The sequence below is a fragment of the Camelus bactrianus genome, chromosome 10, assembly GCF_048773025.1.
Source record: "Camelus bactrianus isolate YW-2024 breed Bactrian camel chromosome 10, ASM4877302v1, whole genome shotgun sequence".
Classification (NCBI taxonomy): Eukaryota; Metazoa; Chordata; class Mammalia; order Artiodactyla; family Camelidae; genus Camelus; species Camelus bactrianus.
In genome coordinates this window covers 15,980,774-16,007,074 of record NC_133548.1, presented here as the reverse complement: position 1 = coordinate 16,007,074, position 26,301 = coordinate 15,980,774, and the positions used below count along the sequence as shown (strand labels likewise).

The following is a 26,301-nucleotide window of genomic DNA, read 5'->3' as shown; positions in this document are numbered from 1 at the left end:
GCTGAGCTGCGGAGCCAGAGCAGGCTCCCTGTCAGAGGGGTAAGGGCTGTGCTGGGCCCATGCCCAGGGCCCTGGCTGCTCGGAGCAGATGGAAGCCAAGGTCATTCCTGGTCTCCATCAAAGTGGAACTTGTCTCCCGATGGGTGCTCATGGGCCCCTCACATTCTTCTACTCATGAGCTGCCAAAAAGCCACAGCAGCCCACCCCCAAAGGAGCTGCTACCCGCCAGGGCTCCAGTCGGAGGACACACACCCAGAGGTAGGGACTTGGGAGGCTGGCAAGGGGAAGAGAGCCATGGGACAGAACAAGCTTTCTGTGACCACGCCCTTGTCACGGGCGGCACCAGCGAGGCCATGCACCACGGAAGCCCACTCTAAATAGTCTCCTTGTTTAAAGAGTCTCCCTCCAGGCTGCTGGGCTCTCTGGCCCTATGTAAATATCACTTTATAGAGGCAGTGGCCTCATCCTAACCCCAATAAGGGTCCTTTATTCCTGTTTAGGGCTTTAAAGCTTTTACATTGCTGTGCTTTTCCTTCCTTAGTAACAGCCCCCAAGGTTGGTGTGGTTGTGGTTCCGGATGGGGAGAGTGGGGCAGTCAGAGGCGAGGCAGGGCCTGAAACCGAAGGCGTCCGGCTCCGTCCAGCGCTCCCACCGCGTACGCCGCTTCTCCTCCCGCCCTCCAAGGAGTAGTGGAAGGGACCTGTCAGTAGGAGGAGGGTGTGGTGATGGTGAGCGGACGAGGGCGCCCAGGTGCCTCCTGGCTCCCCAGCTGGGGGCCGGCAATTAGGAAGGAGGAGGCCCACCGCGTTGACGGTCATTTACCCAATTGTGCTTTGTGGGATATTCAACCCAAGGAACGTGGCGCCCCTGGCCGAGCGTAAGAGGAAGCCCAAGTTCTCCAAGGAGGAGCTGGACATTCTGGTCACGGAGGTGACCCACCACGAAGCGGTTCTCTTTGGGAGGGAGACCATGCGACTGTCCCATGCCGACAGGGACAAGATTTGGGAAGGCATAGCTCGGAAAATCACCTCCGTCAGCCAGGTCCCCCGCTCCGTCAAGGACATTAAGCACAGATGGGATGACATGAAACGGAGGACCAAGGACAAGCTAGCCTTCATGCAGCAGTCCCTGTCTGGCCTAGGGACTGGGGGCCGGGCCCCCACCATCATGCTCACTGCTCATGAGAGGGCCATCGAGTCGGCGCTGCTCACAGCCCGCTCCGGGCACGGCTTCCCCAGGGCAGAACTGGATGGCACCGACAGCCCTTCGACCAGCTGTGAGTACCGTCCGTCTCCCATCCCCAGCCTCCTCTTGCCTGTTCCCCACCCACTCCACTGTGATTTCCCCTGCACCTTCCTTCTCTCTCTCTCCTGTCCCTCTCTGCCCCACCCATCTTTCCATCCTTCCCTCCTTCTCCCACTTCTGTTCTCTCTACCGCTCTCCCTTTGTTCATTCTAAAGTATTTCCTGAATGCTGTGCCAGGAATTGTGCTGGGAGATGGGAAGACAGAGTTGTGTGTAAAACCTACCTCAGCCCTGCTCTTGGGAAATCCCTTAGATTTGTGAGAATAAACACATTTGATTAAATCATTGCAAGGAAATTTGTAAAGAAGGAACGAAGGACAGATACAGGAGGTTCTGAGAGCAGGGCTGACTTCATGAGCTCACGAGAGCCCTAAGCTGGGCTAGCTGCTCTGCCATTGCCTTCCTGAAACTCATACTAGTTTTTTTTTTTTAGTTTACTATTTTTTTTAGGTTTATTTATTTATTTATTTAACGGAGGTACTGAGGATTGAACTCAGGACCTCGTGCATACTGAGCAACCACTCAACCACTGAGCTACACCCTACCCCCCATGCTAATTTTTGAACAAGGTGCCTGATTTGCATGTTGCATTCAGCCCTGCAAATTATGTAGCTGCCCTGTCTGAGAGCAGGAGTGGTGGGCTGGCTCTCCACCCGGGCTGGGAAGGCTTGCAGGAGTGACTGTTGAACTGAGACGAAGGATGAGTAAGAGTTAAGCAGGCCGGTGCGCGTGGGGCGCAGCACAGGGGAGGGGAGGGCCTCGCGGGCCAGAACAGCATGTACGCGGCCCCGCATCAGGAAGGCGCTTGGCACGTTCCAGGAACAGAGAGGAGCCAGGGAAGCCCCGTGCAGCCGGCGAGGGGGAGGGGGTGTGAGAGGAAGCCAGCCAAGTCCGAGGCCCCGAAAGCTTAGTTCTTTCTCTGTCTGTCTATTCCTAGTGTCTTTATTTCTGTGTTATTTCCACACTCCCCTCTTCGGTGCCAAGCTGCCTTCTCTGTACGCTGCCTCTTTCTGCCCATCCTAAGGCTCTCTCTAAGATCCCTCTCTCTGTGCTCACTGGGCCCCCTCCCCGTGGCCTTCTCCACCCCTCTCCTCCCTCAGCACTCGTCTCCCTTTTCCCCTCTGTGTCTCAGAACGAGCTCTGACCCAGACACTGGGGTAGAACCTCCTGGCCTAGACGGGCTCCTTTGGGGCTGTAGTTCTTGTCGGGGCTCCCCAGAAGGGGAACACTCAAGGCCCTTCCGTGCTGGGGCTGCACCCCCTTCAGCTCCGCCTCTGCACACACCTGCCCCCCACCCTCAGCCCACAGTCCTAGCTGGAGGCTGTCTGGCTTCTGAGGGACCAGCAGGGTAGGAGGACTCGAAGGAAGCCAGCCAGGCCAGCCCTGGGAAGGTGGCTCACGAAGACCCAGCCTTCCATTCCCAGGCCCCTGGGCTGCAGGGATCTTGCTAATGTCCTGTCTGGCTGGTGACCCTGACAGGTGACCATTCAAGGTCAGATTTTTTAGGACTGGGAGGGAAGGAGGAGACCCTGTAGTCTGACTTCCTTGTTGTCCAGGTGAGGCTGCTAAGCCCCAGAAAACAGCTGGTCTCAGAGCTAGATTCAGAATCAGGACTTGAATCTGGGTCTGCCAGCTCTCTGTGAATCAGTGTTTTCCCAAGTTTCAGGAAGATGCTACCCAATTATGAGTAAAAGGGGTCCGGCACCCAGGGGAGTCTCTTCTCTAAATTCTGTCCTGATCACCCCTCTGTCTCCCAGAGACCAAAGGTAATGAGGCTAGCAAATGTGATCTTGGCTGAGCAGGGGGCCCAGGACCCCTCCACTGCAGGCTGGGCCAGCCTTCCTTTTCCCAGCTGTTACAGCACTTGGACAGGGGCTCCATGGAGTGAGGCCCTGGAAGGGAGGCAGCACATAACCTCAGCCTGCCCCGCTCCTTCCAGCCCTGCCCTTCCAGAATGGTGTCCACCAAGTAGGGGGGCTCAAGGCACTAAGCTCTCTGACTGTGTTGGCCCGAGTGAGACCCCAGGACGCAGCTCAGGGCAAGATCAATCTGTCTTCTCCTCACCCCCAGCCCTCTCCTCCATTTCCCCTACCCACTACATCATCTCCTCCGGGGTAATCCTGAATTCAGCCTCCCAGGTACAGGCAGGGAGGTGTGCCTGTCAGGAGGGTCAGCCTGTATATTTTTTACTCCCACCATGGGAATCAGCTCGCAACCTTGACCATGAGAGAGCAGCGGAGACCCGCGTGTGCAGGGCTGGGCCCCTCCTTGTGACTGGCTGGCCACGAGTAGCAGTCTGTCTGATGGTCCCTGTGTGCCATCAGGTGCTCCCGGGTAGAAGGGATGTGTCTGCCCTGGTAGCTCACCTTGGGGTGTTGAGGGGGACGTCAGGGCTGGTGGCCCAGGTAGATCTGCTCTACACCCTCTGGACTTGTCCTTTCTGTCGCCATCCCTTGCCTCCCTTCTCCAGTCTCCCGGCAGTGACCTGAAGTTGTAGATTTCAGTAAGGCCACAAGGTGGCCCCAAGCAACTCAGAAATGGCCTCACGAAGGCTGAAACTCAGAGCAGCCAAGAGCATCATAGGACCTTTTGGCAGGTGTGGCTCTTTGAGCTTTGCCGAGTGCCTTCCCGTCTGTCCTCCTGTGCCATCCTCTTAACAACCCTGCTGGGTGGGCAAGTGGACAGGAGGTAGACAGAACAGTTGTTACCTTTGCTTTGCAGAAACTGAGCTGCAGAGAGAGGAAGTGAGCAGTTAGGTTGACATGCCATCACTGGGACTGGAGTCCCGTTAGAATGTTGCTGTTCTTGTGAAAAGAAGGTGACCTGGGGGACCTGGTCACACTTGCCCATTTCTGCAAAGATGCCTGGCCTGAGCAGCTCAGGGATTTAGGCAGTAGGTGCTTCTCCATGGTTGGGAGGGGGAGGGGGAGCTGTGCTGAACTAGGCTGAGGGGCAGCAGGGTGGGGGACGCTAGGTAACTTTGGTGGGTGCATCCAAGCCCAAGGGTGCCTTTTTTTCCCGGTTGTAATCATTTGCCCTTCTTTGTTCTTTATCCTCCAAGATGATGAAGATGAGGAGATGCCTGGGCCCTCGAGGCAGCCACTGCGGGTGCCCCTGCAGCAATTACCGGAGGAAGAGGTCTGCCTGGCCAGGCCCACCCTGCTCCGCTCCTCCTCCTCCTCCGACCAGTCTGAGACAGTGGGCCCCAAGCCTGAGGCCCTGCCCCGGCCCTCGCCCCAGGCCCAGGCCACCTGCAGGACCCCTCGGCCGCACACCAGCCCGCCCAGCACGGGCCTTGACTGGCAGCTCCTCCACGCCCACGCCCAGCAGACTGAGATGTTTCGGCAGTTCTGTCAGGAGCTGGTGACCGTGCACCGGGACATGGCAAACAGCATGCACGTCATCGGCCAGGCCGTGGCCGAGTTGACCAGCCGCGTCAGCCAGATGTGCCAGACGCTGTCAGAGATCCGGGATGGGGTTCAGGCATCTCAGCGGGGGCCAGATGGAGCAGCCCCCACGGGCTCTACCCGTCTGGCCGAGGCCTCCCCAGCCGAGCCCCCGGAGGCTCCCCCAGCGCCAGCCCCCGCACGGACTACCAGGTCTCGGAAGAGAAAGCACAATTTCTAAGCCGGCCAGTCTGCACTGGAGGAAGAGAGATGGATTGAGACAGGGGCCAGTCTCTTGTGTCCAAGATCGATGACCCTTGCAGGGAATTGAGGGGACGGTCACCTCCTCACCGAGTACAGGTCGGCTGCCCAGGGCTCTAACAGAGCACGTATTCAGCCCTACTCCCTCATCTTTGGCAGGTGCTCAAGATGCAGGAAGAGCTACCTGCTTGATGCTTGCTTGGCCCGGATGGTTAGCCTCCTCTTGGTCTGCACCCCATGGCAGCCGGCCTTGCAGGGAAGAGGGTATTTAAGAGTGGGGAGCATCTGAATGGAATCCAGCTTTCCATCCTCAAGGCTGCTGCATCAGCCTCCCAGACCCTGATTCTGCTGCTATCAAAGGGGGTGAGGCCTGAGGTTGGCCAAGCAGAGCTTGGCCCTTCCAGGAGGGGTCTGTCCTCCCCTCCCCCAAGGCTCTGAGCCCCAGGGGGTGGTGCCCCCGCCTTGGCCCTCCGCTTGCCTGCACGTGCGCTCAGCAGTGCTCAGCTGCAGTGCTTGCCTTTTGTGGAGCAGGGAGAAGAATGGGGTGGCGTTGGAGGAAGGGGGTGGCTACCTGGCGTTCTAAGAGCACTTTATGCTTCTCCCTGCACTCGCAGATGTGTGATCTCAGTGGGTCCTCAGCACAGCCGGAGAGGCAGCCAAGTCCGGTATTAGTATCATCATTATTACCATCATCATCTGCATTTCATAGATGATAAATGAAGCAGCAGTCAGTTGAGGGGGCCAGGACTGGAAGCCAGGTCTGTGGATTTTTCCAGCTCCCCATCAGAGGCTAGATCTGGACTTCCGGGGTGGGGAGGGGGGCGGGTGTTGCTCCTTGCCTGCCCCTGCCCAGATCTCCCGGGTGTGAGTGGGAGGCAACAGCAGCATTTACGAGGTGAGTGCATCCCCTCAGCGACACCCTGGCACTAACACCGACAGCCAGTGGCTGGAGAGAAGCAGGACCCGAGTCTCAGGATTCAGAAGGTGTCCCCTCCTCTGGCTTCTAAAAGAACCCAGAGCCCAGCAGGGCTCCTGTCCCGTTCCAGGTCCCAGCATGCCTTGCCTCTGCTTGCTTGGGCTGCATATGCATTAGCTACATATGTCTCGAGGCTTCAGGTTTGGTTCTGGAGTGTGGGGAGGGAGCCGGGTTCTTAGAGTAAGGGAGGGAGGTGGCGGGTGGCAGATAAAGGCTTAGCTCTGATGTGGGTGCAGCTTAGCTCTGTGTCCTCTTTGCTCCCTGGCCTGAGGCTGACCCTGGCAGAAACTCTCATCCTCTGACCCTCCACCCTTTCACACCTGCCCCCCTAGAGCCATAGCTGGGGCTGGGAGGACTGCTATGCCCAGTGCCTGCCATGGCCGTTCCTGGAGTGCTGCTTCTAACCCCAGCCCAAGCTTTGCCCCGTGTAGGGAGAATGGAGGGCGACTGCCATGTCCCTGTGTCCTTGGCTTCTTCTCCCCATTCTGTGGTTCTTCAGGGGTTCCTGCTCCCCGAAACTGAACACTCCCCTGTCCGACAGCCCGATGGCTTGACTATTGCCTGGCATTGCCCTGCCCTCTGATGCTGGAATCAAAGATTGCCTTCCCAAGTATTTTTGTTAAGATGGCAATAAAAAGAAATTGATCTCACACTTGGAACACACCCGGTCTCCAGGATCTTTCTTTGGTGTGTATTCTCTTTCTTCGCTTCCTGTGAAAACCTCAAGGCCCCCAGAGCAGGGGTTAGATGCCCAAGGAAAAGTGTGCTGGCAAGAGGGGCTCCAGTGCCCCTGGCATTTCCCGGATCTCATAAGTTCTCAGATGCCCTGTATCAGCAGCATTCTCGCCCTTAGATGAAAGGAGAGGAACTGATGGGCTGAGGGAGACAGAGCATCCCCACTTAAAATTGTTCAGCTGTATTTAATTTCTCTGCACGTCAGAAGTGAGATGTTGCTCAATGAATCTTACCTTTTGTTCCCTAAAATTATGTTAGGGATCCTGGAAAAACCCAACATTTCTGGCAGGAGATACCCAAAGGGTCAGGGGCTGTCTGTTTGCCAGTGTACCTCAGGGACCAGCCACCCTAAGATATTAAATTTTTTTGGTCACCTTCCCACTGATCTGGGTAGCTGTCACAGGTAAGGCCCTGCCCACCTAGATCTGAGGCTTCTCAAAGTAATTGAAGGGGCTTCCTCTGTCTCCCCTTGGGAGTGTCCTCATCAGGAAAGGGACTACCTCCCCCACAACCCCAGCCCCAACCCATTCATTGCCCTGGCTTACTTCCAGTCACAGGGAGCGGTTCTTCCAGGCAGGAAATACTCAGGTCCTGACCAGGAATCCATCCACTTTCTGCAAGATTCCAGCCTGCCTTGGTCTCTTGGAATCCAGGTCATCCTCTGCCATTTTGGGCCAAAAAGCATGGTCATGGAAATCAAGATAATCCGATCTCACGCAAAGATGCAAAGATGCTGTGAAACCGGGCCTGGGGTCTTTCCCACCAAGATCAAGGTACTAAACAGTGACTGGCTGGCCTCTCCCTCTGGTCCTGGGGAGGGATGGGGCCAAGTTGGAAGCAAAGGGGACAGAGAGATGAAGAAACTTGTCAACTTCAGATGGAACAGATTTCAGTTTCTTTTTCTTGACTCTAGTGGGGATTGCGGGGGCTAGCGTGTCAAAACAGGCAGGTGAAACTGGGGCCAGTGGGTGGAAATGAATGGGTAGCCAATTTCAGCTTAAGATGGGGAAGTCTCTCCTAAGAGTCCGAGGCCTCCAGCCATGCCAAGAGCTGGCTGGATGGCATTCTGTTAAGAGTCTGAGTGACCACCTAATGGGTGGTTGCCTGACCCAAAGACCCTCCCAGCTCAGAGCCAGCTCAAATGCATGTGAGAATGTAGAACTCAGCCTCTTCTTGGTCAGTCTTTTCCCTCAGTGACTGGGGCAACTTCCTTTCCATTGGAGCCACAGCCACTGAGCAGGAGTGTCTGAGCCTGGCCTTCGTCTCTCCCCTCCAACAGAATGGGTGCCCCGTGGGTTATTTCCTCTTGTGTTGGATCTGATAGTCATTTCCTGACCCAGCTAGAAAATATGGTACACTTGATAAGACACAGTGTGCGAGGTCTGAAAAGTGTTGTCTTAGTGCTTATCTATCCAGTACCCCAAGTCAATGAAGAGTTTGCAATAAAAACAATCCATTATCATCATAAAAGTTTCAGTCCAGAACCACTCCACCACCATCACTTCTACCCACCCCTTGATTGCTTCAGAGGTTCCCAACTCTGCGCGTCTAATTTGAAATGCTATCAAATGAGCACTGGCATTTGCAGGTCAGCCTGTGCTGGGCATTTTCCACCGCCCTCTGACATACCCTGTGCCTTCTCTCCAGCGAGGTAGTGACCTGGAAACTCGACAGATGGAAAGATTTTCACTCCCTGGAAACATTTTGTTCCAGGAAAGACTCTTACTCACCTACAGCTATGTAATGGGACAGGCATGGTTCTTCATATGAGGATTGTTGTATGGGGACAGAAGGATTCTGGCAGTGGATCAAGCCATTGGGTGTTACTGCAAAGTACTTAAAAGAGGGAGATCCGATTAGGAGTAATTGATGTTGGAACTTAGCTGGCTCCATTTAGCTTTACCTCAACAATTATATAGCATAAACATCTTCTCAGGGGAACAGGTTGTTATGATTTATTGAGAGTTGCCATATATATCATATTTCAAATGCCAACTTTCAGAACAACCAAATACAACCAGATGCTGAACAAATTTTGACCTTTGAAGGTACTTTGTGATCCATATGAAGATTTGGGGTTCTCTTCCTAAATATTGATTCTTGTTGTCTAGGAAAACACCAGGAGATGGAAAGTGAAATTGACTTGAATCTTTCTAAACCTTGTGGTGTATTCTGCAAGTTGCTCTTTTGAATGAATCCCTGATAGTTACATGTTCCTCATCTACCTTTTCCTCTTAAAGTTGAGTGCCAGAGAAAATAATTCTAGGTTTTAGAACCTGATGGGTTAGAAACTGAAAAAAAGAGAAGACTGTATTCTTCTTTCCTTATACCCTGTGATTCAAGTGAATCTTGCTGGGGGAAAAAAATGAGTGGATGATTTGCTTTCTGTATCTGAGAGTAAGAAAGTGTGGATCTACCTCAGTTCCGTTCTGTGCTAACCACAAGGTTGATTAATTTTGGATGTCAAATCCCAGACTCTTGTTAAATTGGGGACTGGAAAGTAGTTTGCACATTCAGAAGAAATCTGGCATATGAAGAAAAGGCAGAGTCCTGCAGTTGGAGGGCTGAGATTGTGTGTAAGGGATGCTATGCCTGGGGTACCACAAATGTAGATTCCCAGTGCTGCTGGCCACCATGACTGCCACTACTGCCACCCTGTACTGGAATTGGTGTTTGTGTATGTCTTGTCTTTTTTTTAGAGAGTAGGGGAGAATGAATAACAGTAATTATTGCTTATTAAGGAAGACTTGGAAAGAACAGAAAATTACAAAGAAGTAGATCCATCTATAATGGATAATCACTGTTAAAACACTGGTATATTTCCTTCAAGTGGTTTACCCAAGCTTGTTTTAAAAACATGATTAGAACCATAATATAAATAGCTTTCGGTCTTACTGTTCTCACTTTGCATTGTATCAGGACCATTTTTCCATGTCTTTAAAGATTCTTTGGAAACATTTTTCTGTAGATGAGCAACACCCCATTGTACAAATACACTCTGGCTTATTAAATCTTCTCTAGCATTAGATGTTTAAATGCTTTTGCTCTATTATAAATAGTGGAACAGTCAGCATGGTGGCATGCAGAGTTTGCATTGTTGATCTGCATATTAGCATTTCATTCTTTAAAAAAATTTTGGAAAAATTCACGTTAACATAAAATATAGCATCTTAACCATTTTCAAGCGTACAGTTCAGTGGTATTAAGTACATTCACATTGATGGGCAACCATCACCATCCATCTCCAGAGCTCCTTTCATTTTCCCCAACAGAAAGTCTGTCACTATTTAACACTAACTCCCTGTTTCCCCTTTGCCCAGCTCCTGGCAGCACACCCTTCTACTTTCTGTCTCTGTGAATTTGACTCCTCCTATAAGTGGAATCATGTAGTACTTGTTGTTTTGTGAATGGCTTATTTCACTTAGCATGTGTCTTCAAGGATCCTTCATGTTGTAGCTTGGGTCAGAATTTCCTTCTTTTTTTATGGCTGACTAATATTCCATTGGGTGTATAGACCGCATCTTTTTTATCCATTCATTCATCAGTGGACACTTGGGTTGCTTCCATCTTATGACTATTGTGATTAATACTGCTGTGAACGTAAATGGACAAATACTTGTTCGAGTCCGGATGTATTGCCAATTTGTTTCCTATAGAGTTGTGCCAGTTTATTCTCCACTGTTAGTGTGGGAGACCCTATTCTCGCCACGTTTTACCAATACAGAACTCCTCATTAAAAAACAAATCATCTGTGCCAACAAGACAATGTTCTACTTTGCGCTTCTTTTCTTATTAGTCATGCCGAATACTTTCATTTGTTCATTATCTGTTTGGATTTTTTCCTGTGAATTAGCGTTTCCCCCTGGACTGCTCCAAGTACAATTCTTTGGGCTGTGCCAGTCGGACAGACTTTGATTTCTTCCCTGACTTTTTAGACAAATCATAGCATAAGAAAAAAGTTTGTGTTTTTGACTACACATTTCCTAGGCAGAACGCAGAACCCTAAAACTCCCAATAATTTCCTCTTGCCCATTTGATCTGTAACTTCACCTCTCTACAGATGTTGTGTCATCTCACCTTTTGGAGGTGAGTGAGGCGGCAGGTTGGGTGTTGGAAATGTCATTTCTGGGAGAATGGGTGAGGGCTGTAGATTCTTAGTGCTTAACAGAACTTTAAGGTTATCTGGGCATTGCTAATTGGTGCTTTACATGCCCACATAGGAGCCATGAGTTCTAGTGGGGAATCATAGACCTCAATTCTCCATCTCCTGTTTATTAGCTGTGTGACCTTAGGCAAGTCACTTAGCCTCTCTGAGCCTCAGTTTCTTTACCTTAAAATGACTTAGGTTAATGTCTGGTTGCTAACTTTAACTTGCCTCTTATGTACGTACCTCCCCTGTCCCTCCTGGACCCCCTATTTTTAAAGATTTTGATATCTAGCGTTTATTAATTGATCTCATGGGCACCCTTGTCATGGCAGTTATTTCTGCTAGGCTTTGTGACTTACTAGAAACAGTTCAAGGATCTCACCCTTACCACCATCAGAGGCCTGCGGATGTCTAGGAAGACCTACGGTTAAAAATTAGTGAAGAATAGATGAGATGAGTTCAGTTTTCCAATCACCTGTATGTCTGGTGTTGAATCTTAGGAGGTAGGCAAGGCAGGCATCCTTTCCGGTCTCAGGAAACAGTGGTTCTTAGAGGTTCAGAGGCTTACCTGAAATCACACAGAACAGTAAGACAAAGGACTGGCTCTAGCCAGTATTCCTTTCTTCAGCAGGTCAGCTGCTTTATAGACTTTTGCAGATGCCCACACACTCGTGGACTTGTAGCCACCGGCACCTGCCCAGCCCAGTGCCTGGCACCGGCAGGCACTCACCAAAGAGTGGCCCATGCGTTCTCACCTGTCCTCCTCATCCCCAGGTACGTGGTCATCTCCCGGGAGGAGAGGGAGCAGAACCTGCTAGCTTTCCAGCACAGCGAGCGCATCTACTTCCGGGTGTGCCGGGACATCCGGCCCGGGGAGCGGCTGCGGGTCTGGTACAGTGAGGACTACATGAAGCGCCTGCACAGCATGTCCCAGGAAACCATCCACCGCAACCTGGCCAGAGGTGAGTGCCCACACTCCAGGTGAGGGCCACGCCCGCCGCCGAGCCCCAGGGGAGGCCAGAAGTGCTTCTCTAGGAGCTTCCTAGGAAAACCGATGGAAAATACAGTACACCCGCCACAGAGAGACCCGGAGGGACTAGGGGAACTGATGGTCTAGGTCTGAGCAGCAGCTCTGGGCCCGGCCGTGGCCACCTGTTGTGCTCTCCTTCCTTGGAAACAGTCAGAAGCCCTATTATAGACATTTCAGAGGATCAGGGAGAGAGACATGTCCCCAAAGCCAAGCTTATAAGTTTAATCAAAATAAATAGTTCCTCCAACTCCAACTGATGGAAGGATGTCATAAACTGCCACTGTCTCAAGAATAGGTGACATTTACTAAGTACTTAATTTGTGTTAAGCAGTTTTTCTAGGGTGTCCCATGGTCCCATGTAATCATCACAGGCATACCTGCCCCGTAAGTGTGTAGTGAGAATTAGATGGGTAATATGCATTACACATTTCGAACAACGTCTGCCTTGACCATTGTAAGCCCTCAGTTGCAACCTCTTACTACGAATGGTATCATATGGATTATTATCCCCAACTAACAATGCAGAACCTGCAGAGAAGTACAGTGACTCACCTGGAATCACATGGCTAGCAGGAGCAGAGCCAGGTTCCCAACCTACATCTGTCTGAGTCTGGCATCTAAGCTCTAACCTGCAGTGTTAGATGGCCTCCCAGGCAAAACTAGTTTCTTCCCTGCTTCCTCCTGGTCTCATTCCTATCAGTCCTAATGATATGCTGTGAAAGAACAATCGCTATTAGAAGAAGGTTGGAGGGAGAGGGGAAGGTAACCTTATACATGGGTGGTGGCCTGGTGAGTGGGTGTCCATCCAGGCTCTATTTAAATGAGTCATTTGAAAGTGGTTTAAAATACTCCCCAGCTCCTAGCCCTTTGTCTTTTTGCTCCATACTCAGCCATGCCAGGGCAAACTGAGGAGTCCAGTGGGACCTTCCTTGTACTAAAACCACACATCCAAAGACCCAGAGTCCATCTGGTCCTGGGAACCAAGGACCCCCCACTATATCAAGTTCCTGACCAAGCTACTTATTGGAAACAAAGCTTCATTTGGAATATGAGTGGAAAAGATAAAAAGGGGGTAGGAGTGACCTGTTGAAATTAAGCTATGTTTAAAACCAAAGCAGAACGAAGCAAATTGTGGACATTGAGTGCACAGCTGCTGCCTGACTTGGTAAAAGGTATCTGGTGATTGGATGGGCAGTAAAAGGAGACTCAATAGATACACTCATCTCTTGCCTTCTTTGGAGCTGGGGGTTGGGCACATACATGCCAATTACACTCGGGAAGGCCTGTTTCTATGATGTGACTGCAATGGTTTCCATTTGACCTCTGGAGATGCCTTGTATAAAAGAGTCTGATACATGGTAGGGGCTCAGTACACCTTTGATGAATGGATAAAAGAAGAAATGAATGAAGACCACCACAAAGTCTCCAAAAGAATCATGTCACCAGAAGAAGAGAAAACCAAGAGAAGTCATATTTGAGGACACAGGTTCCATCCTTTGGCCATAATCTTCTTGAATTCTTCTGGATTTGTAATGTCCTTTTTTCCCCAGTGTCTTCTCGAAAGCACCTCAAGCTGCATCATCCTCAGAAAGCCCTGAGACCCAAGGGGAATGCTCAGAGAAGGGCATGAGCTTTCAGGAATGGTTCAAAGGACCATGGCAGACAGACTTGAAATGAGATAAACCAAGACATGTGAAGATGCAGGAGGAAAGAGTGTCTATTCTTTCCTCCAGGTTGAGAAGTAAGAAACAAAAATGAAGCTGAAAGCCACCACGGGGCAAGACCAGAGCAGTGGGTGGGCTGGGTCCAAAAGCCCTTGGGAGCAGTCGTGGAGCTGAGTGGCCTTTAGGTGTGTCTCCCTAGCCTGTGGCTTTGGACCTGTAGACTCTGGGTATGGTCAGTGATGTCTTAGATCTGTGTGCCTGTCCTGCTCTGGAGGGGGGATCACTTAAAGTCTTACATGGAAGAGGGCTTCCTCGTAACTGGAGGCTGGAGCCCTGATCAAGGCCAGAGCATGAATTATTAGTTTTTATTAAGTAGGGCTGTTAGTTGGAGCCCAGAACTGCTTCCTGAAGAGTATAAATTATTCCTTGTGGTTATCTTTTAAGAACAGAATGCATCTAATGCATGTATTCAAAGAATGTATATATTATTTGTCTAGTTTGGGTCATTGATTTACTATGTGGTGTTTTCCCCATGTTTCATGAGGCTTTAGAATCAGTTTCGTAATGCTTAAAGGTCTTTTCTGACCCATAGATCTTTCTGGGAGCCTAGAGTCCAAAGAGGTCTCCTGCTCATCCTAAGAAATTTGATTAACCTTGCCCTCGAGCAGGGAGGCATGAGGAATCAGGTGCTGCGTAGCCTTGACCTCCCAACATCCTTAGCTGTTTGCTGCCTGATTGGTCCGTGAGAAAGTGAGAGGGTGGCCCTTGACTTGCAGAGATTCTAGTGGGCATGTGTTTGATCTGTATTATGAACATGTTGCATTTTTTAAAAGTTCTCTTCATCTCTACCCTTTCTGCCCCTCAGTTGTTACAGAAATGAGGCTGCAGGGGGTTGCCTGAGTTTCAGGAGTCTTGGAGAGAAGGTCGTTCCTTAAACACTGATGTGAGGACAGAAGAGGAGCATCCTGACTAGGTCGCTCCCTTCTGTGCTGTCACTTGTGGGAAACCTGGAGCCATACACAGGCCGGGGCACAGCGCCCCGTGCCAGCTGTAGCAGGATTCCAAGGCCTGGTCACAGCATGGAACATCTGGATTGCACATGGAGAACCCTTGACCTTCACTCAGAGGCCTTTAGCAAATGCAACTCTTAGAAGCCTAATTACAACATATATTCAGGTCAAGTCATTGCTCAGAGTCCTGTCTCCCAGGGCCCCACCCCTGATCTAGGGAGCCTCTGAGAGTTTCTAGCTCCACAGGCAGCTGTCAGGACCTCCTGAGGTCCCTCTTAGCACCTGTGCCCCCCAGGCAGCATCCGCACAGCTATAGCAATTTATGAAACTGTGTTGGCCATTTTGAAAAATCAGGCTAATGTAATTTGTTGTGGGGGAGCTCACCAAGATTTTTGAGGTCATTTACATGACAGAAAGGAATAGAAAAGGAAATGTCCTTAGAATGGAATTTCAGGTAAGAAAACACAGCTACTATATTTTGAGAATGCATTGGGTCGGTGTGGGCACCTTGTGCCTCCTCTTGTTGGATGCTGCCATCTTGGAGCCCATCCTCCCTTTTCTTCATGCCTCAGTTTTCAGGGAGAACCACAGAGGCTCAGGCCAGGCTTTCTCACGTCCTCCTAGGCTTCTCGTTAGTGGGAGAATTAGACAGGACAGTTGTCATAAGGCCGGCTTTGCTCACAGGGAGCAGGAAGGAGTGGGACTCGGTGTTTCGTGTTACCTTTTACCAAGTCGAAGCAGCCCTCTTCCAATTGCTGGGACCAGAGGGGAAGCCTGGAGGGATGGGGACTGCACCCGCACTTAGCTGAGACACGTTACCATCCCGCCCGGCTTAATCAGGTGGGATGTCATCTTCCAGGAAGACGGGATGGCAAGTCTCTCACCTTCCTACTCCCCTTCCCCAGAGCCTTCTCCCAACTTACAAACATAGAGCTCATATATATATGGCTCCATTGAAATGGTCTCTTTAAAAGAGTTCTTCCCACTTTTTCGGGTCCTTTGACTCTCGACCTAGTGATCCATTGAGTGATCCACCTCCCTTGTGGCCACACCTCCCCCAGCAAGTCCAGACCCAGAGGGATGTGTCAAGCGACTTCCTCACAAGAGCGCTATGTTTTCTATTGATTTCTCCTCTTCGGGGCTTTTCCCCACTTCCTCACACCCTGGTTTTCCTTCCTAGGAGAGAAGAGGTTGCAGAGGGAGAAGTCTGAGCAGGGTCTGGATAACCCAGAAGACCTGAGGGGTCCCCATCATCTCCCCGTGTTGAGACAGGGCAAAAGTCCCTACAAGCGTGGCTTTGATGAGGGGGACGTGCACCCCCAGGCCAAGAAGAAGAAGATTGACCTCATTTTCAAGGATGTGCTGGAGGCCTCCCTGGAATCTGCAAAGGTAGAAGCCCACCAGCTGGCACTGAGCACCTCGCTGGTCATCAGGAAGGTCCCCAAGTACCAGGACGACGCGTACAGTCAGTGCGCGATGACCATGGCACATGGCGTGCAGAATGTCAGCCGGACCCAGGGGGAGGGGGACTGGAAGATCCCCCAAGGAGCTTCCAAGGAGGCAGGCCCATTAGAGGATGAAGAAGAGGAGCCTTCGTCATTCAAGGCCGACAGTCCTGCCGAGGCTTCCCTTGCGTCTGACCCCCACGAGCTTCCCACCACCTCCTTTTGCCCTAACTGTATCCGCCTAAAGAAGAAGGTTCGGGAACTCCAAGCTGAACTAGACATGCTTAAGTCTGGCACGCTTCCCGAGCCCCCCACGTTGCCAGCACAGGTGCTGGAGCTCCCAGAGTTCTCAGACCCTGCAGGTAAGTTGGTGTGGATGAGATGGTTGTTGGAGGGAAGAGCACGCACGCGGTGGGCAGTGTGGAGGGTGGCATAGAGCTCCCTGTGGGAGTTACCTTCGGGAAGCCTGCTTGTGACTCGGAGGTGGACACAGGCCGCAGCCCATGCCCTCAGGTGCCTCTGACAGGCCGCCTTACAGCTCCGGTGGGGGCTTCATGTCTTGCCCTTGTATCCTCCTCGTCAATAAAGGAAGTTCCGCTGCAGGAGGGGTGTGTGCTGTGTTCTTGACCCGTTGCCTTTCTCCCATGTCTTCCCCCAAAGCCCAGCTCCTAAACCCAATCTTTCTCTCTTGCAGTCCCAAGTAGGGCGTTCCCTGGGGGAGAGCCCCCAGCCTTCCCGATGGGGATACAGGGCATTTAGCTGCCTTTGTCCTTTTCTCTTGGCTGCCTGGATCTTTTAGTCAGTCGACCACGAGGACGGCTTCGCAGTGCACGTCTGCAGCTGAGGCAGAGATTTACATAGCACTTCCAATTTTACCTGCATCCCTTAGCTCCGGTGAGGTGTTTAGGTATTCAAAGCACATGTCTTAACTGAAATGCATTCTGGTCCCGAAATCACTTGGGGCTCAAGCCACCTTCATTTGAGGGCAGCACTCCTCCCCTGACCACATTAGTGGTGGGATGAGTCCCACCTCCTCGCTGTATGACTATGGAATGTTTGATGTGCTAAGTTCCTCCATCAGCTCTGCTCTCCTGGTTGTGCTGTTCAGCTGATACGGAACATTTAAGTTCCTTGAGCGCCCACTAGTGGAGGGTGAGGGCAGGCATCCCAGAGCATGGTGGCCACCATGGCTAATCCCCAAAGAGGATAAGACACACGTTGGCTTCTGTGTCACAGAATGCAACACTTACCTTTTGGGCACTATTTCCTTCATTTTGGAAAAATTTACTTTTTTTCCCACCAGGTATAAATGTTTCTTTCCCATTTGTCTTCCAGCCTCAGAAAGCATGGTGTCCGGCCCCGCCATCATGGAGGACGATGACCAGGAGGTTGATTCGGCAGACGAATCCGTCTCCAATGATATGATGACCGCCACGGATGAGCCCTCCAAGATGTCATCGGCCACCGGGCGCCGAATCCGGCGCTTCAAGCAGGAGTGGCTGAAGAAGTTCTGGTTCCTGCGGTACTCCCCGACCCTCAACGAGATGTGGTGCCACGTCTGCCGCCAGTACACGGTGCAGTCCTCCCGCACCTCGGCCTTCATCATCGGCTCCAAGCAGTTCAAGATCCACACCATCAAGCTTCACAGCCAGAGCAACCTGCACAAGAAGTGTCTGCAGCTGTACAAGCTCCGCATGCACCCCGAGAAGACGGAGGAGATGTGTCGCAACATGACCCTGCTCTTCAACACCGCCTACCACCTGGCCCTGGAGGGCAGGCCCTACCTGGACTTCCGGCCCCTGGCCGAGCTGCTGAGGAAGTGCGAGCTCAAGGTGGTGGACCAGTACATGAACGAGGGAGACTGCCAGATCCTCATCCATCACATTGCCCGGGCGCTGCGCGAAGACCTGGTGGAGCGCATCCGCCAGTCGCCTTGCCTCAGTATCATCCTGGACGGGCAGAGCGACGACCTGCTGGCCGACACGGTGGCCGTCTACGTCCAATACACCAGCAGTGACGGGCCCCCGGCCACGGAGTTCCTGTCCCTGCAGGAACTGGGGTTCTCCAGCACAGAGAGCTATCTCCAGGCGCTGGACCGGGCCTTTTCCACCTTGGGCATCCGGCTGCAGGATGAGAAGCCCACCGTAGGCTTGGGCATAGACGGGGCCAACGTCACAGCCAGCCTGCGTGCCAGCATGTTCATGACGATCCGCAAGACGCTGCCTTGGCTGCTGTGCCTGCCCTTCATGGTGCACCGGCCCCACCTGGAGATCCTGGATGCCATCAGCGGGAAGGAGCTCCCCTGCCTGGAGGAGCTGGAGAACAACCTGAAGCAGCTGCTGAGTTTCTACCGTTACTCGCCGCGCCTCATGTGTGAGCTGCGGTCCACGGCCTCCACCCTCTGCGAGGAGACGGAGTTCCTGGGGGACATCCGGGCTGTGCGGTGGATCATCGGAGAGCAGAACGTCCTCAATGCCCTCATCAAGGACTACCTGGAGGTGGTGGCCCACCTCAAGGACATCAGCAGCCAGACCCAGAGGGCGGACGCCTCAGCCATCGCGCTGGCCCTGCTGCAGTTCCTCATGGACTACCAGTCCATCAAGCTCATCTACTTTCTCCTGGATGTCATCGCCGTGCTCTCACGCCTGGCCTACGTCTTCCAAGGTGAGTACCTCCTGGTGTCCCAGGTGGATGACAAGATCGAGGAGGCCATCCAGGAGATCAGCCGGCTGGCCGACTCCCCCGGGGAGTACCTGCAGGAGTTCGAGGAGAACTTCCGAGAGAGCTTCAATGGCATCGCGATGAAGAACCTCAGGGTGGCCGAAGCCAAGTTCCAGTCCATCCGGGAGAAGATCTGCCAGAAGACCCAAGTGATCCTAGCTCAGAGGTTCGACTCCCGCAGCCGGCTCTTCGTGAAGGCCTGCCAGGTGTTCGACCTGGCCACCTGGCCCAGGAACAGCGAGGAACTCGTGAGCTACGGCAAGGAGGACATGGTTCAGATATTTGATCACCTAGAGACCATCCCCACCTTCTCCCGGGATGTCTGTAGGGAAGGGCTGGACCCCCGGGGGAGTCTGCTGATGGAGTGGCGAGAACTCAAGGCTGATTACTATACCAAAAATGGCTTCAAAGACCTGATCGGCCACATTTGCAAGTACAAGCAGAGGTTTCCGCTCTTGAACAAGATCATCCAGGTCCTCAAAGTCCTCCCCACTTCCACTGCCTGCTGCGAGAAAGGCCGCAACGCTCTGCAGCGAGTTCGCAAAAACCACCGCTCTCGCCTGACTCTGGAGCAGCTCAGTGACCTGTTGACCATCGCTGTCAACGGCCCTCCAATCGCCAACTTTGATGCCAAGCGAGCCCTGGACAGCTGGTTCGAGGAGAAGTCCGGCAACAGTTACACACTGTCTGCCGAGGTCCTAAGCAGGATGTCTGCCCTGGAACAGAAGCCGGTGCTGCAGACCGCGGACCACGGGTCAGAGTTTTATCCGGATATTTAGGGAGCCGGCGTTGCAGGATTCACTAAGCTGTTGAATATTTTTTTAATCTATACTCATAAGCTTTGATATATTATATAAATATATATTATATTATATATATATATATATATATATATAAACCCACACTGAAAAATTTTAAAAACCAAGGTGACACGTCCACCAGAAGCTACTGGGAGCTTTCAGAAAGGAATAATGTCGGCAATTGACTCTAGTCTACGAAATTTGGCAGCTGCGACACATGTGGAAACTCATCTTCACTCACAGAAGCATGTGCTGGGGCCACACGTGTTCCCACCTCACAGTCAACCAACGCATAAGCTAAAATGACGGGTCTGTCATCACCTTTAGGTAGCTCGTGTTGTTTATGTTCTTGTTTGGGGGTTGCGGGGTTTGGGTTTGGGTGTATGTTCTTGCCTTTTACTTCCTCGTTTGGTTTTACGAAGGGGGGTTCTTGGCCTTTTCATGGACGTGCAGGTCCAGCTGAATCAGATCTCTGATTTTGGATGGGGTGGGCTGGGTAGCTGGATTGGGGTGTTTGACTTCTCCCCTCACCCACCCGACTTCAGCTTGAGAGGTTTTTGTTCATTTCCTGACGAGCGTTCCTTCATTGTCCCAGAAAGAAACAAAAGTGTCGGTCAGACTGTGACACCTGCCACTCCCCACCTCTGGTGTCTCTCCCGTCCTTGGGCTTTGAGTCCCTCCTTCCAGCCCCCTGGATCCCAAACATCTTACCTGCTATAGCGAAGGCAAAATCGCCTTACAACCGAGCTTGAAATCCTGGGGAAGGGCGAGGGCTCGAGCTCTTTGCATTCCTGTTTTTTACCTGGTGTGGGATAACATAATATAATTCCATTCAGATCCTGGGCTAGGGTGGGGAGGGAGGGTGAAGTGAAGAGCCAAAAAGTCCAGACCCCAGTAGGGCAGTGATTTTTGGCTTAAAACAAGTAAAATGAAAAGTATGTATTCAACTTACATGAATTATTTATACTCTGTCTTTATAATCATATATGTTGGGGTTATTTTTTTTCCTTTAATAATCAAGAAATGCCTGCTAGAGTTCAGTGGCAGGAGATGTCAATGCAAGTTGTGCCCTGGGTTACGTGTAACTCCAATGAGAGTCTCTAGAGATTGAGTCCTTCTTCTGCAACCAGGCTGATGACAAGCCCTGAAGCCTGGCTGGAAGGTAGTGGGAAAGTGGGTAAGGAATCTATGCCTGTGAACACTTCCTTTTTTGAACAGGGTAGAGATGTCCTAAAGGAAAGGAGTAAACAAGAGGTAGGACAGGACTCTCAAGGCATCAGCCTACACACACACACACACAGACACACACACACACACACACACACACACCCGCGATATAAGCTTTAGAAATAGCCACTTGCCTACTCCCTGAGGCAAGTCGTGGTTTAAGCTAGAGGAGTCTTGATCAATGTTTTTTTTTCATTTCATTACCAGTATACCTCGCAAGGGAGTTTTAAAAAAAATGTGCGTGAGCTGTTAAAAACGTCTGTTCATGTTTCCACATCTGATGTATGCATATGTGATATGCAGAGATCCTAAATTGTGGGTGCAGGTCGTACTTGGGGGAGGGAGGAAGATCTGCCTTGCCTGTGGTCTGCCGGGAGCCACCCCTCTCAGCTGGCAGAGGGTGGGCAAAGATGGTGTGATCTGGCCACAGGTGCGGCCCCAGCATCCCAACCTACTCAGCTCAGACATTACAAAACTGTGGTGGCTTCCTTCCTTCTTGGTTTATCTTGTCTCTGAGGTCTCAAGCCACCATTGAGAACCATAGTGGAACTGTCATCAACACTGAACATGTCACCTCCCCTTCCTTGTCCCGTCAGATCTTCACCCCCCAACAGATCCCTCCCCCCCACCCCCATGGTCTTGGTGCTAAGATAACTTTAGAATCATTGCTGCTAGTCAATAGCTTTTCATTATATAAATATATTATATATATTATATATTATTTTTGAAACTTTGTTTTCAACAGTGATGTAGCATGTTAAAAAACAAAAACAAAAAACCAACTGGTTTTCTCTGACTGTCCCACTGCCAGGCTTCATATGCTGCCTTCTTCAACAAATCAATGCACCCCTGCCTGGTGACATTCACCCCACCCCACCCCCTTCCCTGGTCACACCCTCCTCTGAACAAGGAGAGAGTTAGCAGGAACCGGCAAGGAAAGGCCCGGTGCCCTTTCTCATGCTTTGAAATGCCCAGCCTCATCCACTTCTCACCTTTAAGCCAATGTCATCTCTCCCGCTTCTCCTCCCATCAGGGTTAGTAACTGTGGTCAAGTGCAAAGCACAAGGGTCCACCTTTCCCTCCCCAACCCTCTCTACCACACACCCAAACTACCGTGTCTGCAGGAGCTTTCTTTGAACATCGCACAAGCTAAGATGGGTTGAGGGCAGAGATGGCTGGCAAGGTGGGCCAGAAACAGTAGATCGGGGTCCTTTCTTCTAGCCGACAGTTGCCTTACACCTTCTCCTGCTCGCCTCTGTTCCTCCCCACCCCATATGTCAGGAGATCAGGAGATCCCCTGGACCACTCGTTAGAAAACCAGGAGAGAATCACTGATGTCTGCCTGATACCTTGTCAGGGCTGCGACTGTTTCCTCTCAGGAGGCCATGGCTAAAATTAACTCAAATTTTTATCCAGAGGGGAAAAAATATCCTTTGGGCCAATGCCAGTGTCTACCCTGTCTTTCCAGAGAAAGAGCTGGGAGCTGGCCACCTGCCTCTGGGCCAGAAGCAGCCTGTCCCCCGCCCAGCCAGACTCCAGTCCTTGGAGAGGAAGAGCTCTCTGGAGGGTCCTGAGGTCTAGGGATGTGGCTCTAACTCCCAGCACTCATGTCACTCTGAAGGCCACTTTGCCTTGGGACAGGGAGCAATTTGGGTGACACACCACTGCAATTTACACAGAGTCTTTATTCCCCAGAGGCTCCAGTGCATCTATCCTGTGAATGCTGCACGCAATTACCCATGATTTCCCTTCAAGGCGTATCCACTCCTCTGCCTCCTTGAGAAGGACACTTGGGTTGAGGGGACCCTCAGGGTCTAGCCCAGGGAAGCACATGCTTGGGTAGTCTAAGCTCCCTTGGGCAGGTTTAAAAAGCTGTGGTCAGGGGGCCCTTGCATCCCAAATGTGGTCTCTTTGGATGAGACAGAGTCTTTAAATTCAACCCCTGGCTTAGGATTGCCAGTGGCTTAGAATGAAAGGTTTGTGTCTCTGGCATTGAGACTCGTCCTCACTAGGTTGTCTGATAAGTGACTTTCTTCGGTTCCTGGAGCAGGTGGGAAGTGAGATCAGGTTGTGGCTAACTACGCCAAGCAGATACATCGTGGAGCTTGGGAGCCAGAAGCCCTTGTGGTTCAAATGGTCTTCTTTTCCTCAATGGAGGGAGAAAAGGCTCATTGCCATCTTGTGTCTGTGAAACCTGAGGACAGCCCAGCCCTGGCTGCACTCCTGCCATGTCTGAATCCCCAAGTTTTGCCTGCCTGGTTGAATGTGAGAGTCCAGGCATCCACAACACCAGCTTTTCTCTTTTTTTTTTTTTTTTTTTTTTTTTTTGGCTGGCTATGGGCGACATCCTATAGCTCTGGGCAGACCCTCGTTTCCTCATTCTCACTTGAGGATGAGAGCAGGCTCGACCTCCAGGACCCCTGGATGGCCGCGTTCAGTGCTGGGCCCTGAATCGAGGGCAGCTGGGGCCCCTGCTACATGTTTCCAAGTTGAGTTGTCTTGCTGAGCCCCCTCTTTTTGACTTGCTTATGTTGACCCTTTCATTTGGAGGAAGGACCTTATCATTATTTAAGGTGATGTTTAATATTTTCTCATTGTTTAGAAGAGATACCAAGAAGGAGGAAACAGGCAAAAGCATGTAGAATGCTGAAAATAATGGTGGAAAGACTGGGATGGATTACAGACTTGGCCCAGTCTGGGCTCGGGGGGCGGGCACCGTTTTAGCTGGTCACCTGGAGCCTCGGGGATCCAGGAAGTGGCTTGGGAGGTGAAATACAACTTCTCTTCTAGATTTCCCCCTCCCCTTTGCTTCACTCTCCCACACCCTGTAGGAGCAGGGATTCTGTCTCTAGATCTGCTTGTGGCTTCTGGTCTGGGCAGATTTCCAAGTAGGATTTGTGCTTTTTCTTGGTGCCTACACCCAATTTGGGCAGGAGGCTCTGGACCTGACACACCCCTCGCCTCTTCAAGCAGCAGGCCCAGCCAGGCCAGCCTGGGTCAGCCAAAGCGGGGAAGCCAGGCCTCCTTAGACAAGAAAGGCTTGTTTGGAGGGCAGGTGAGCTTGGGACAGTCCCATTCCAGACACCAGCCTCCTGGGAGAGGCGGTGCTGGGCCCCGGGTTCTAGGCTGGCTTCCTCCCCCAATCCTGAGGAGGGAAGATTATATGTCAAGAGATACACAGGGCCCTTCTCCTGCTTGGGGGAGGCCTCTCTCTGCTCTCTGTTGACAGGGTGCTTTAGCTAAGTGGATGGAGCTGTGATATTTTAAGAAGCCTTTAGGTGATCTTTGTGTGTTAGCCAGAGGAAGAAAAAGTGCCCTTTTGGGAGGAAAATGGTACGGCCCTCCTCTTCCATCTGGCTCTCCCCAACCCCCCACCCCTTCAAGTGGTATCACCCTGGAAATACCTATGCAATCCAGTCTCCCTAGGAGAGTGCATGGAAGCAGGGGTATGTGCAGTGTATAATACAAATGCTACAGCATATATATTGTATATATGGACATATGCAGTACGTATACACACAGAGTAAGAGATTAAATCACGTCTATATATCTATAAATAATATCCTATATATTTATACATTTCTATGTTTTAAATAGATATAAAAATAGTCTATAGAGAGCTGGGAGAGCAGCAGGAAAGCCTGTCGCTGTGTTGTGAGAAGAGGGAGGAGGCAGAGCCTTTGCAGGGGAGCCGATGGGGGAGCTGAGCAGGCAGGGTTTGCTGGGAACGGGGCCTCCTACCTGCAGTGTTGGAGAAGAGAGCAGCCAGGTCCTGGCCCTCTCCGTGCACTTTCTCTCCTTTCCCACAGACTTGGTCTGAGTTTGGAAGGAGATATTCACCCCTTGAGCTCCAGCTGAAGTGCCCCTTTCATCCCCCTGCGAGCCTACGCTTGGGTGGTCACTGCTGCTTGGCAGTCGGATGTGGTCCCTCACCCCTGGTGGAGGGACCACTGCACAATTTCCCCAAATACCCGCCCAGCACAGGAATGAGCAGCGTTGGTGGCAATAGGAAAGGTGCAAATTGGATCCAGAAAGGTCCAGGAAAGATGCCGCCCCCAACCCCTTTGGATGTTTTTGCTGCCCCCTAGAGGCCAAACCTTGAAGTACAGCCGTCCTGGCCTCCCTGGCTCACTCCATCACCGTCTGCCAGGACAGCATCGCCAGCCGGCGCTGCCCACCATCCAGAGGCTTTCTGGCCAGAGCAGGGGGCATCAGCTAATGGGGAAGGGTGAGAGAGACGTATCCGCACACTCATAAATTCAGTAGCAACTCAAGTTCAGAAGCAGGGCTTTGGCCCCGCCCACTTTGCACAGCTGCTGCTGCTGGCTGTACTCAGGACAACGCTCTTCCCTCTCCTGCACGGAGGCCCAGTGAGCCCTCACCCCACCGGCACCGCAACAGGCAGGCTTAGTTCACATACACTGTTCTGATTCTGTGACTCGAGGCAGAGGCTGAGCCGGATGCCCCAAGCTCACCCACTTCCTCTGGGGAGGGCGCCTTCCTCAGCCTGTTCCCTGCTCCCACCCCTACATGGCGGGGATGTCTGGGGGCCTGAGGGATCACTGGTGCCACTGGCAGCACGACGAAGGGCTTGTGCAGCCCTGACAGAATCAGAAACCCGTTCACTTCCAGGTTTCTCTCGGTCGTTTTTTTTCCCGGAGAGGTTGGGAAGGAGGGGCTACAGATGATGGGAGACAGAGGGCCACTGCATCCCCTGCTCTCTAGACCAGCCTCTGCCTTTTGGCTCACCAAAGGCGCTTATCTCCCATCTCTGGGCCTCCTCCGACCCTGTCCTGCTCTTCCCTACCATCTTACCAACTTACCTCAGTCTCCAGCAGAGCCCCCGTACCTACCGTCCGGGGCGGGTCTGTTCTGCCAATGCCCACCTCTTCTCCCCTCCACGTCCGCCTGGGTCTCCTCGAGCCACAGCTAGCTGCCAACCAGGTCTCCGAACACCCTCCAGTGCCTGGTTCAAGAGAGACCAGGCCCGGCCGGAGCCTCCCGCTGCGGTGGACCAGACCCGTGGCCGGGGGTGGGCATCCCCGGGTTGCAATCCCACAATGCACTGTACCTCAGAGAGAGCGCGCACCATGGGGCGTCAAGGGCGCCGGGCCCTCCGTCCAGAGGAGGACAGCCGGTTCCAACTGCTCACAAAAAGACACGGGCCAGGCTGCCCTCGGGGCACCCATCAGTCTTCACTTTTGTCTCTCCGGAAGAGCCAGCAGTCTGATTCCGTCTTTTTTCAGCCCCGTCTCTCTCCTTCTCTCCACCCCCACGCTGCTGAACCATTTCATTTCAATCACAAAGGAAAAATAAAGTGGGGGTGGGGGGAAATACCTAGGAGTCTATTATCACATACATATTAATATGTTAATACTTTCTTTCTTAAAAAAAAACTCTTGATGTTATTATTTTGCAGACTACGCTTTATAGTACCTGTGTGACGGGACCTAGAACACTGGATACAAATAGAGCTATGTTGGTTTATCATAATATGTACGCAGAAACTTTCCTTTTGTCATATTATCCTTGTAATGTAAGAAGATTGTTAATAAAAGCATTTAAATTTACTCACCGAGGTCGAATCTCTGCCTT

General features: G+C 51.9%; 1 protein-coding gene across 6 annotated transcripts in view; it reads left to right on the top strand.

Annotated features, from left to right (window-relative positions):
- The window catches only part of PRDM11 (PR/SET domain 11), an 85,849-nt gene extending 59,573 nt beyond the window's left edge, over positions 1 to 26,276 (top strand). For 3 of the 6 annotated variants that reach the window (XM_074372127.1, XM_074372128.1, XM_010964636.3), the window contains exons 6-8: positions 11,584 to 11,771; positions 15,694 to 16,320; positions 17,294 to 26,276. In XM_074372127.1, coding sequence (XP_074228228.1) covers positions 11,584 to 11,771; positions 15,694 to 16,320; positions 17,294 to 19,458 — 2,980 coding nt within the window. In that variant the 3' untranslated portion in view covers positions 19,459 to 26,276. Of the gene's footprint in view, positions 1 to 854; positions 1,277 to 4,365; positions 6,615 to 7,213; positions 7,436 to 11,583; positions 11,772 to 15,693; positions 16,321 to 17,293 lie in introns of those variants that run through there. The other 3 variants (XM_074372130.1, XM_074372129.1, XM_074372131.1) reach the window with 3 other exon arrangements.
- Positions 26,277 to 26,301: the final 25 nt, after the last annotated feature.